Source organism: Lynx rufus, unplaced genomic scaffold (assembly GCF_022079265.1).
Source record: "Lynx rufus isolate CCGP_SWC_20201006 ecotype Redwood Valley unplaced genomic scaffold, mLynRuf1.p SCAF_21, whole genome shotgun sequence".
Lineage (NCBI taxonomy): Eukaryota > Metazoa > Chordata > Mammalia > Carnivora > Felidae > Lynx > Lynx rufus.
In genome coordinates, this window is record NW_025814836.1 from 6,135,198 (window position 1) to 6,147,971 (window position 12,774).

The 12,774-nt window shown below is 43.2% G+C and overlaps 1 protein-coding gene across 1 annotated transcript in view; it reads right to left on the reverse strand.

The window, feature by feature from the left end:
- Nucleotides 1–3,827: 3,827 nt before the first annotated feature.
- The window catches only part of LOC124517412 (neuronal acetylcholine receptor subunit alpha-7-like), a 112,350-nt gene continuing 103,403 nt past the window's right edge, over nucleotides 3,828–12,774 (reverse strand). Inside the window, 3 exon segments of the mRNA XM_047086851.1 lie at nucleotides 3,828–4,861; nucleotides 9,192–9,301; nucleotides 12,175–12,261. Coding sequence (XP_046942807.1) covers nucleotides 4,343–4,861; nucleotides 9,192–9,301; nucleotides 12,175–12,261 — 716 coding nt within the window. The 3' untranslated portion in view covers nucleotides 3,828–4,342.

The following is a 12,774-nucleotide window of genomic DNA, read 5'->3' on the forward strand; positions in this document are numbered from 1 at the left end:
CTGATCATCTCCATGGATACTGAGAGGCTATGACAAAAATCTAACTTCCCCAGAAAGCCTTAATAGTTTGAGAATACAAGGATACTTTTTTATTATGACAAGGAAAATACATGTCTTCATACAAGTTGAATGGTGAGACACTGAACCATCCCATTAATGTCAAGAACAAAATAGGTATGCCACCTGAATCACTATTATTTGACACTGTTCCCAAATGCAATTGCCTAAAAGAAAGAAATAAGGGAAATTATTGGAAAGGACAAGGCACAAGAAAATCTTAGAAACAGTAAGAAATTACCATTAAAGTGCTTGATTATGACATTAATATACAAAATCAACTACATTCCTACACATCCAGTTAGTAAATAAAAAGGAAGAAATCATTCCACTGAAAATGGTACCCAAATGATAAAATATCTAGAAATAAACAAGAAATTCATAGGCCTGTATGAACAAAACCATAAAAATTTACCAAGTGGTATAAACTTAGACTGAATACAAGCCTAGACTGTAGCAGTCTTTTTCAACGTTTATTTATTTTTGGGACAGAGAGAGACAGAGCATGAACGGGGGAGGGGCAGAGAGAGAGGGAGACACAGAATCGGAAACAGGCTCCAGGCTCTGAGCCATCAGCCCAGAGCCCGACGCGGGGCTCGAACTCACAGACTGCGAGATCGTGACCTGGCTGAGGTCGGACGCTTAACCGACTGTGCCACCCAGGCGCCCCCGTAGCAGTCTTAAGTAGGAAGACTCAATCTATAAATTCATTGTGACCTCAATTAAAAAAAAAATGTGTGTGTGTAGGAGAGAGGGAGTTAGAGAATACAGAGGGAGGGGGATAGAAAGAGAGCAGAAGGGAGAGGGAAGAATGGGTGGAGGGCATGGTTGTTTTGAAAATATTGATATTTGAATATTTGATATTAACATGGATAAAGCTTCAGATTTGAAAGGCATTCTTAGACAGATCATGAGTAAAAATAGCCCCAAACACTTAGAGAAACTTAGTTTACAAATGAGGTGGCATTTTGATCAAAATGGGGAAAACACTAACTGCCTTACAGGGATACCCCATTATATATTTTGTTGGCACAAGTGACCAACCAAAAAACAAATGCATTTTTACCTTAATTTCCTGTAATAAATGAATTCCAGAGAGTAAGAAGATGTAAAGGTAAACAAATGAAACCATAAGAATTTAGAAGAAAATATGAGTAAATTTATTTATAATCAGAATGGGGAAGGCCTTTTAAAACTGGAAACAAATCCCAGGATCTACCGAGGCAAATATGGATAAACTGACAACATAAAACTTAAAACTTTATATATGCTACAAAATAAATAACACCAAAACACAAATAATAAACAAAAATGTTTCTAAACAAATAAAAATATTTTCAAGACATAAGACAGAAAAGTTCCAAAGTACACAGGCAAATTAAGAAAAAGCCAAATAACCCAACTGTAAATTGTATAAAGGACATAAATTTACAAAAACTGAAATTTACAAAAAACATCTGAAAAGATACTCCATTTATAATAAAATTAACTTAATCAGAATAACATTGCAATGTAATCTGTCACCAGATTAGAAAAAAAATATTAAGTTTGATAATAGTGTTGAGAAAGCTGAGAAATCGGTCTTTTCATTACACTCTTGGTAGGTGTATCCATTGATCAGTCTTTGGGGGGTAATTTGGCAATACCTACCAAAATGTTAAATGCACATGTCCTTAAATCCAGCAATTCCATTTCCAACTTAGAATTTACACCAAAGTATAGTCACAAAAGTATGCTAAAATATAAATCAAGGATGCTAATTACAGATTTGTGTATAAAAGTAAAAACTGGAAATATTCTATATGTTCACTAATAGACTAACCAAAGAAATTATATCCACTGAGACAATGGTATGCCAAACAGCTATTAAGAAGAATGAGGTAGATCTTTATATGTTGTTATGTAAAGATAAAACACTAAGTGCAGAAAGCGAAGTGCAGAGTGCTGTGTGCATAGCATGAGTGGTTAAAAAAAAAAAAAAAAAAAGGAGTCTCTTTCCACACCCCATTTCTCCCTCTCCTGGCCTCCTTCCCTTTCTTTTTCTTCCCTTCTGGAAATGCCTCCTAGTCCTCAGAAGCTCACTCATAGGTGGTCCCTGTGGCCATTCATGCTTTTCTTTTCTTTTTCTTGCTTGCTCTTTCTTTCTTTCTCTCTCTCTCTTTTTTTTTTTTTACTACATGTGCATCTTTTCCTTATTATTACTTTTTAAAATGGCAGAGCATTATTTTAGTGGTCAACATACTTTTATTTGCTTTTTTATGTTTTTCTGTATAAAATACAAAACCAAAAAAGGTTTTTTCCAAGGAAAAATGTTACAGACATTAATTTTCAGATAGCAGTAACAAATGAAACATTCTCTTAGATATCAAAACACCTCTACTGATTTCTAAAATAGAAAAAAAATAAACACAAAAAGAAAAGATTGTGCATTGTTCATCTATCCCATGTAGAATGGGTAAACTCTGAGAACAGCCATACTCCCAATGGTGTGATGCTGGAATGCTTTTATTTATCAACCGCCTTATAAACAAGGTATCCTCTCTGCAGCTGCAATCAGTGCTCACGCGCCCACATGCACAAGCCTCCACAGAGCTTACGTGCCCACAGAGCATGCACCAAGCCTCCATATTCCTCAGTGCAAACCAATCCATGCTCATTACCCAGAAATGAGTGAAATAAATGGCTGGAGAAAGGTATGCAATTTCTTTTCCTCTGAAAATCTAATCTTCCCTCATAATATATACCCATCTCAGGGGTTAGAAGCAAATTAAAGATCCCCAGGAGCTCAAAGCCTTCTGTAGTTTTGAGCTCTGAGCAGTTACTATATGAAACAATAGAACAGGAGAGGTTCTGTTGTGTTTCCCTCTCCTGTCATTAAAAAATAAGGAGAATGGGAAAAGGCAAAGTGACTTTTGTCAGCTGGATTATGTTAAATGGTGAACCATGTCACCATGTAGGTTTAAAATTAAAGTTTCCTGGCTTTCAAAACACTTATCTCCAGGGAATCTACCTGCTCAAGCCACCTTTCTGGGCTAACATTGGGGTAGATGAGCTGTGGGTAAGCAGATCCCTAAAAATCAGAGACTGGAGTTACTGGTTGTATAGCCATTTTTAGCCTGCCAGCCCCTTCTGTTGACTTCCATTGGCCTTTCATCCAGGAAAGCCAGTGGCCACATCATTCCCTTCCCAGTTCCTGCCATACAGGGAATGAGAAGATGTCCCAGACCTTGCCCCTGGCCTTGACACATAAAGAAAAGCTTGGCATATTTTCACTTTATGTTGTGCATTTGTATGGACCCACAAGTTTCTAACACTAATCAACTCTAGTACATGTGAAATATCTAATATATTATTTTAAAAAAAAAGAAATACATAGCTGGTTTAATTTAACCTCTAGCTATTACACTGGGCTGGTAATTCTAATAGAACTCTATTTGTCCTTTGGGTGTTTCAGAATAGAGCAGACTCAAGTCCCCAGTGTCTGGGGGCAGCACAGGAAATGTGAGTCACTAGGAGCTATAGCAATCCCTCTGACTTGCCTGGGTCTAGTTCTAGTTCAGAATCAACACACATCTGTGTCTGTCCTAATTCCCTCCACAGGGTAGACTGGCAGGACTCAGGCTGGTAAAAGCATAATTTATAAGATCAACTGTGTGTGTGTGTGTGTGTGTGTGTGTGTTTTAAAATGTAGGAACAGCATAAAACTGTTTCTCTCTACCAACTGTCTATGGTAGAGAAAAATAAAACCTGAATTGCAGAAAACACCAGCAGTTAGGTTTTTAGTTTTAGTTTTGTTTCCTTTGACCAATAATTTGAATGGATCTAGTGACTGCAGCTTATTATTATTATTATTATTATTATTTTCAATCTAGGTTTGTAAACAGGCAAAAGCATATGTTGAATTTTCATGTAGGCCTTCTTGGCAAGTGACATGCAGGCATGCAAACCAGGTGTACAGGCTTCCCTTGGCAGTCCTGAGCCACTCTGACCTCTCTAAAGGGCTCACCAGGCACTGGGGAATGGGCAAAATGACCTCTCAGTGGTTCTGGGGACCCTAAGGATGTTCCAAGGATATCGAGGAGCCCCTCTGAGAGGATGAAACAAAAACGTGCTGAGATCCTATTACTGAAAGGAACAAGGAGACTGTAACGACATGACTGACAGCTACGGGTACATCAGTGTCCTCACGTTTAGTGTGGCTATGGGATTAGCACCCCAAATTATCCCCAAGCTAATGACATCACCTGTCTGTGCATTTTCCTACATGCTGGGGACCAGAACCAGATTAAGCAAAGTCTTTGGACACAGCCTCCACGAAGTTTGGGGCGGACATCAGGATGCCGATGGTGCAGATGATGGTGAAGACGGAGAAGGCCATGAGACACAGGCGGTCCACCACGCAGGCGGCAAACTTCCACTCACTGCAGATGGCCTCGCTCTCGTCCTGGCAGCGGAAGCGATTGGCAATGTAGCGGACCTCCTCCAGGATCTTGGCCAGGTCGGGATCCCCCTCGGGGGGCTGCCCGCCATGTAGGAGCTGCTCGTCGTGCGTGGGGGAGCAGGCCATGCGGCCACACACGACGCCCGAGTCGGGGGTGGGGGCACAGTGCACACCGTCCAGGCCGCGGAAGCCGATGTAGAGCAGGTTGCCGTTGGTGGTCGGTGGCCCTGCCACCGCGCTCATCTCCACGCTGGCCAGGCTGCAGCGGCGTGGCTTGTGCTGGCAGGCCGGCCGCACCTTGTCCTCCCCGGGCCTCTTCATGCGCAGGAACCATGCGCACCAGTTCAGAAGGATGACTCTGGTCTGGGGAGACAACGGGGCAGTTAGCAGGGTGGGTGGTGAGCCTCAGCTGATCCTAACAGCAAGGTGATCCTAGGACCTCAGCCCTACTTAGTGGACCCGAAGGGTGACATGCCCCTGCTCCTTCCGGGGTGAGTTTCCACAGGCAGGCAGTGCCAACACCTTACAATGGTTGAGTCAAATGTGAGCTACGCAGATGAAGGCAATGCAGAAAGGCCCCCCAGGATTGAGTGAATTCTCAGTGGCAGACACACAGCAATCTCTGGACAGATAAGCAGGTGGGAGGCGAGGGTTATCTTAGGAGAGTCCTGCCTGAGCTGTATGAATAAGACCAGTCATTTTCCCTCTCCAATCTTTCCTCAACTGTAACTAACAGCCATCATACCTAACTGCCTGTAAGGCACCCCAGTGTCCCATGGCACACCCCTGGAGATTTAAAGATTTTCAAGGGTGACCCTGTGACACCTATCAGATGCTGCATGAACGCCTAACTTGAAGCAGTCCAGACTGAGACACCAGATCCCTTGCGGTGATGACATATCATTACAAAGCAGTTTTTGTTGTCCTGATGAAAAGCAAGTGCCAAGAAAGTCAACATGGGACAGGAAATTAGGGTAGTGTGCTCCTAAGATTTGAGAGGTTGTGCTGTACCAACAGGTGCTAAGTGGTCAGGACATAAATACTTATTAAGTTGTTTTGACCAATGTAATAGAGAGAGTCATTAGGTTGTTTGTTTGTTTGTTTGTTTGTTTTGCCCCGGGGGCTGTGAAAAAATCCCCGAGACACTAAAGGTGCTGTGAACCAGGGAAGTTTAGGAATCTCTAACCTAATTCATCAGGACACAGTGAAGACTGAGTAACATGATATGTGGGAAAGTACTTGGAAAAATCTAAAGCAGGGGTTGGCAGACTTTATCTTTAAAGGGCCACACAATAAAGTCCATAAGGTCTCCATTGCAACTACTCAGCTTTGCTAATAAAGTACAAAATAGTCATAGAAAGCATGTAAAGAAGCAAACGTGGCTTTTTTCTAATAACATTTTATTTGCAAAAACAATTGGTGGGCCAGATTTGACCATCAAGGCCATAGTTTGTCAATCTCTGGTTTAAAGTGTTTTATCAACATATATCGCCCACATGCATACAAGATGCTTGAGAGAAATCACTGATCGTTCTTGTTTTTCCCTTTAATGAAAAGAAGGGAGCCATGTGAAGACTCAATCCAGATTAAAAAAAAAAAAAATTCTTGGAAGCCTATTTAGACAAGTGTGTGAAAAGTAGGCTCTTTCCCTGAAATTATCCAGATATTGATTTTAACTTTGGTTTATGATTGTGGGCGAACTCCATCAGCAACATAGCAGGTATGTTTCACATCTATAAGTTTAGGCAGTAAGTTGTGAAGTTCATGCCTGCAGCACTTTCTTGGTAATCGTTTTTATAACATCTTATCAGAGATAACTGCAATAGACCGGTCTGGAGAAAGGTAATGAAAGAACAAGAAGGCATAAGAGCAGGTTCACTTAAGCTGTAAAGATAACCTTTTGTTCATAGCAGATGGCAGTCTATATATCCTGCCCACACTCTATGGACAAACCTCCAGAGCCTGGAAAGGGCTTTTTGCAGACCCTGGAGGGTTTTCTGTGATCATTAAGGGGCAGGGCCACATGGCCCCACATGTGTCCCTCCACAGGAGGCTCCTAAGGCATGCCATTTCACTTGGGCCTCTCAGAGGTTCTGTGAAGTGAGTATAATCTCCCCACTTTACAGACAAAGAAACAGAGGCTTCAAAGAGGCTAATAAATTGGCTCAAGGCCACATAGTAAGCAAGTTACTTATGTGTTTAGACTTCCACAGCCTCATCTGTAAAAGGGTCTACCATGTCTTCCTCAAAACACCTGTGACTTCAGCCCACCCCCTACCCGCACTTTGAAGGCACAGGGAAGACTGAACCAGAGCTCAAGGGAGTGCAGTAGGCAATAAATGCGTCCAAACCCAGAGGCAACTGTGCACACGGAGAGCTAAGGCCAGGCGTGTCTGTGGTGGTGGTGGTGGTGGGGGGGGGGGGGACAGGGGGTGTTTGTGCATACCCTGGGGCACATCTCAAACTAATATTATCCACGCTGCCAGGTCTATTTTGAATTCCATGGCCTGAATCATTAGCTTTCAAGGCTAAAGCATCTCAAAAGATGAAATTATCCTCTTGGCACTTATCAAACTGTGCTCATGACCTCTTCTATTAGGTTATGGTTTTGTGTCTGGCTGTGCAAATGTCACATAATGCCGCTGCACTGGCAGTATCTTCTTCATAGCAACACATCATAATAAAAGTTCCTTGGAGGCTGTTTATGTTTCAAATACACACAGAAAGAAAGAAAAATGCAGTAGGGTATATAAATTGAAAGCGAGACATACAAGCTTCATGTTTCATTTGCAGCCATTGGTTTGGACACATTTGTGCTGAGAGGTGAATAATTAGCATATCGTCTTAATTAAGATTTTCTTTCTGGGGGCGCCTGGGTGGCTCAGTTGGTTAGGCGTCCAACTTCAGCTCAGGTCATGATCTTGTTGTTCATGAGTTCAAGCCCCATGTTGGGCTCTGTGCTGACAGCTTGGAGCCTGGAGCTTGCTTCAGATTCTGTGTCTCCTCTCTCTGCCCTTCCCCTGCTTGTGCTCTCTCTCTGTCTCTCAAAATTTAAATTTAAAATTAAAAACAATTTTAAAAAAAGATTTTTTCCTGGATACTAAAGTACTACCAGGTTGGTAAAATTGTTTTTTCTTCATGTCTTAAACATAAGAAATAATAATATATATTTTTAGCTTTATATCTGCATAAATAAACACTTGAAGGATAATGGAGGAATTAATTGAAATGGCCATCAATATTGGTGGTGGAAGCAGAGTGACGGGCAGGGATGAGAGCTGATATCCTTCCTTACAATTTTACTTTTATTTCGACTTTGGGAACACGTAACTGTATTACTTATTTCAAATGGAAGGATGGGTAGACAGAAAGTGTGTCAGGGTTATAAAAGTCAGATGAGAACGCAGGTGAATGTGGACAGATGTGTTCCAGCTTTTAATGAGGGCACCTTCTGAAAACAAGCCAATGGACTGCAGTGATTAGACATGTGTGGGAGATAACACCATTTCTGGGAGCTCACTCTACTGCTGATGCAATGAGCTATGAGAGAAAGTTTTTGTTAAGTGTAAGAATTTCCTATGGAAGAGAATCTAAGAGGACACATTAACTTGGTAAAGCCATTTTTTTAAGTAGTTTTTCTTAAGTTCACTTTTGAGTAACTGTAAATTATTGCACAATGAATATTTTTAGAAGGCCTGGAAACTCCCTGTTGCTGGAGGTTCACAAAATGCATCTTGCTTCTTGCAGCTGCATTTTAGCAAGTTGGTGAGTCCTAGACTCCTTTCTGAACTTGGATGCAAGGTTACAGATCTCCAAAGAAAAACAATCTTGTTTTCACATAAGAGGCTCCTTTAGCTCCTACTGCCCTCAGGCTATGCTCTCTGGGCAAGAAGACTGGAAGGATTGCAGGGCCCAAGTAAGTATCTTGGGTGGGGGGCATCCCTCCCCTGCCTTGGGTGTGAGGTGAGGAAAGCCCAGGACCCATGTGGCCTTAATCAAGGTTTCCTGAGTGTCAGGTGAGCGTCAGATACTGGACTCCTAAGGAGCACAGCATGTGACTAGGTAAGCATCAGCCTGCATGCCGGTGCTAAGCAGGTGCTGGTAAGGTGTGGCATGCTCTGGGCTGACACAACAGGCTGTTGTATTCAATCATTTGGTTTTCATCCTTTAGCTTTCATCCTATACTCCCTTCCCCACTGGTAACTACTAACCTTTATTTTATAGGCCTGTGGTAAGTTTACATTCCTACATATATTGACTACGCAGGTTATTACATGGCTCACTCTTTCTTACCCTTTTACTCCTCATTCTGTTTGGAAGATCCAACCACATGGCTCTGTGCTTATCTTGTCTGTTGCTTCCAACCACTGCACAGTTCTCTGTGGTGTACATGCAAAAAGTAGTTTCACAAACACTATGGTAGCAAAATGTACAGAGCAGTCTGTGTGTGAGCCCTCTTCCGGAATGTCCAATTGTAAGAACAATGCCATGGGAGCCTAAGAGCATGCTCACCAGAACTGTCCTCTACATATAGACCATGCAATAATGTAGATGGGTGGGGTGCTATGAGAAATATGGTTCTGTTTAGGAATGCTGGGCTGTGTGTGGGATTTTTCAGATAAATAAATCATTCCTAGAGCCTCCCTTGGGGAGGAGCCCTGACTCCCTGTGGTGAAGCACAGGAGGAACGCACCCACTTGGGCATCTTGCCGCCATCGGGGTCGTGGTGGTGATACTGCAGCACAATCACTGTCACGACCACAGAGAGGCCCACGATGATCATGGTGCTGGCAAAGTACTGGGCTGCAGAGACAAGAGACACAGGGTGAGACCCAGGGCCTCCATGGCACAATTATCACAGGGTGGCAGGCAGACCCAGACGGCGGTGACTGATTGCCTGGGGCTGGATGGTGAAGCCAAGAGCAGGGCAGGGCCACCTCCAGGCCTGCAGACTCCTGTCCACATTCCTGGCAGGCAGAGGCCAGCCCAGAGCACAGAGACCTGGTTTCCTGTCCACGAAAGCAGCCTGGCCTACCTAACTACACTGTTTTGAACTCCATCCATTGCCTCCTTCATTGAGGGTTAACAGAGCCTCACCAGATGCTGAAATGATCGTTCCCAGGATAAAGGATGTGGACTGTCACAGAACTGAAAACACTTGGGTGGTGAGGGTGTGGTCACCACAGGGATGACTACAGGCTGTGAACGTGCTGGGGGTGGGGATGGAACAAGGGCAAACCTGGGCATCACCGGCTGTCTTATGAGGCCTGGATAGCTAGTATTAGTGGAGAAAACGAGGCTGGGGCACCTGGTAGCTCAGTTGGTTAAGCATCTGACTCTTGATTTCGGCTCAGTTCATGATTCGTGACTTCAAGACCCGCATCAGGCTCTGCACTGACAGTGGGGAGCCTGCTTGGGATTCTGTCTCTCCCTCTGTCTCTGCCCCTCCCCTGCTCATTATCTCTCTCTCTCAAAATAAATAAACAAACATTTAAAAACAAAAAAGTTAAGAAAATGAGTCTGGCCCCATCTAATGAGAGATAGGAGGAGGTGCCAGTTGTGTGAGGAAGATGTGGAAGGCAGTGACTTTCCAGGAGAACATTAGCTTCAGCTCTGATGGGCAAGAATGGGTTTCTCCATCTTGGCCCCAAGGAGAAGCAGCATGGGGCATCCAAAACAGTCCTCCCCCAACCCCCTGCCCCCATCCAGTGGCTGCCATCTGTGAGTTTACACAGGCTACTCAGCCTGTTTGGGCTTTAGGTTATTCACCAGTATAACAGGGATAGCAAGCAGTGCATTCTTTGCAGGGTTGGTGCAAGAATTAGCAATTATATGAGCACAGGATCTAGGAGAAAGTCTGACACAAGGAAGACATTCCTTGATCAGCAACTCTGATTATTAGAACTTTGGTGTGGCTTTCAGCTCAAGGGGGGTGAGGTCTAAGCAGAAGACATTCTGTTGCAGAGGCTAAGTGTGTGACCACACACCTGGTTAAGAACACTTCCTTCTCTCCAGGCAGGAAGGAACTCACTGACCCACTGTGGAGACCAAGAGGTACCTTGGTGAGGAGTTGCCAGAGATGGACATTTGAGGCTTAAAGTTAGCATCAGGGATTTCTAAGAAAGGGAAGGGTAGTAAACAAAACTCTTATTGGTATGGGCTGAACTGTGGCCTCCTTAAATTTATATGTGGAAGCTCTAACCCGTGGTACCTCAGATTGTGACTGTATTTGAAGACCGTCCTTTTAAAGAGGTGATTAAGTTAAAATGGGGTCCTTAGAGTGGGATCTGATTCATTATGACTGGTGTCCTTATAAGAATGGGAAATTTGGACATACAAAGGGGTACCAAGGATGCACCCAGCAAGACCAATGTGAGGACACAGCAAGAAGGGGGTCATCTGCAAGTAAAGCAGAGAGGCTTCAGAAGATCTCAAACCTTCTGGCATCTTGATCTTGAACTTCCAAACCCCCAGAACTGTAAGCAAATATATTTATGTTGTGTAGGCCACCCAGTCTGTGAAATTTTATTGTGGTCTCCCTAGAAGACTAATACAATGACTTGTGGAGGTGTCCATGGTCAAAGGATCCCACAGCTGAAGTCTCAACAACAGAGGTCAGAGGCCAACAGCATCACATCTTTCTAGAAATAGGCTATGTATCAACCATGCTTTTTCCCCATTGGTTCATCAGTCAAGGCAGTTTCTGCCAACTGCCCCACAGGGAGTGCTTTCTGCTGAAAGTCTCTATTGAAAGTATTGTGTTCGAAGGTAGAAATAATGGGGTCAGACCCTCAAGTTGAAACATGGTTCCTTGCTCTCTGGATGGTACTGAGAGAACTAGGAACACCCACAAAGGCTTTTCATACCAACAATTATTCTCTCTGGCCAAACTATTACACATTAAGGGAACTCCACAAAGATGAGCCTTGGCTTCTTAGTTTGTGAAGCCTGGGAGTATCCATATAAGCTCCCCTACTCCTGTCCTCCCTAATTAACCACATATGGCAGCCCTTAGGTGGCATGGGTCAACAGGAATAATCATAGACTCCTTTCCTGTTTCTGATCTCCATCACCAAACTAGAGTAGGGATTCTTATATTAAACCTAATATCCACTGTCAGAACGTTTGCTTCCCATTCTCAAAACTGGCTGGAGGTCTGATTCCCTAACCAGGAATGGAACCCTGGCTTTTGGTGAGAGTACCAATCCTAACCACTAGACCACTGAGCACCCCTTTGCATGTTCCTGCTTATTCCAATCCAGAGAGGGGTGTAGCAACAAGTGATGCTGTCTTCTATTTCTGCCATCCTGCCCTGGGCAGAAAGTCATGCCTTACATCTGTCTTGGCCAAAATATAAATATATTTGTCCTGTTTACATTTCCTCACAAGCTTTAACTTTATACAGAGACATTGAGGTATCTCAGGAAACAACGGCTAAGAGTTAAAATGTGAGATCCTTACATTTTGGCAAAGAATTTGTGGAAAAACAATGACTCAGATATAGTTATAGTCACTATAGGTATATAGTCACTATAGGTATGGTCACTCCTTATGGCAAAGAGAGGATTGGGGGCTCTTCAGGGCACGGAGGACAGATTTATGCTCTGTTTCCATGCTAGGAAATCCTGGGTACTCTCTAAGTCTGTGTCTTCAAGAGAGGTCCAACACTTGCTTACCTATCAAGGGCACTGAGTCAGATGTCGCAGGCATGATCTCAGCCACCAGCAACATGAAGACAGTAAGAGAGAGTAAAACTGTTATCCCTGAAACATAAACACAAAGGTGCCTGAGATAGAACAGATTATAGGGACTCAATTCCACTTAACTGTGCCTAACCTGACATTCAAATAACTACAGAGGTATGGGGGAGGGGTCAGTGACATCCTGAAACTAGATGCAGAATCCTCTGTACATATAGGCATGGCCATTTTTTCTGGGGACTTCTCATCATTTACCAGAGTCCTAGATAGAGATAAGTTTAGGAGCCAGAATTTTAGAACAACAATACAAAATGAATTACGGAACTCAACACAAGTATGTCTCGTTTTCTTTACTACACTAGGATCTAGAGGTAGTTTCATATAGCATGACAAAACAAAACAAAAACAAAAAAACATGCTATCCAAAGACCTGGCTTTTGGTCTTGACTTTGCTATTTACTTCGATAAGTCACTTAACGTGTCTGAGCCTTGCACTTAAGATACGGGTTTGAGGATGATTTCTACATGTACTAAATATGGCCTTGGTAACTCTTTAAGATGTTGAGAAATTCATCT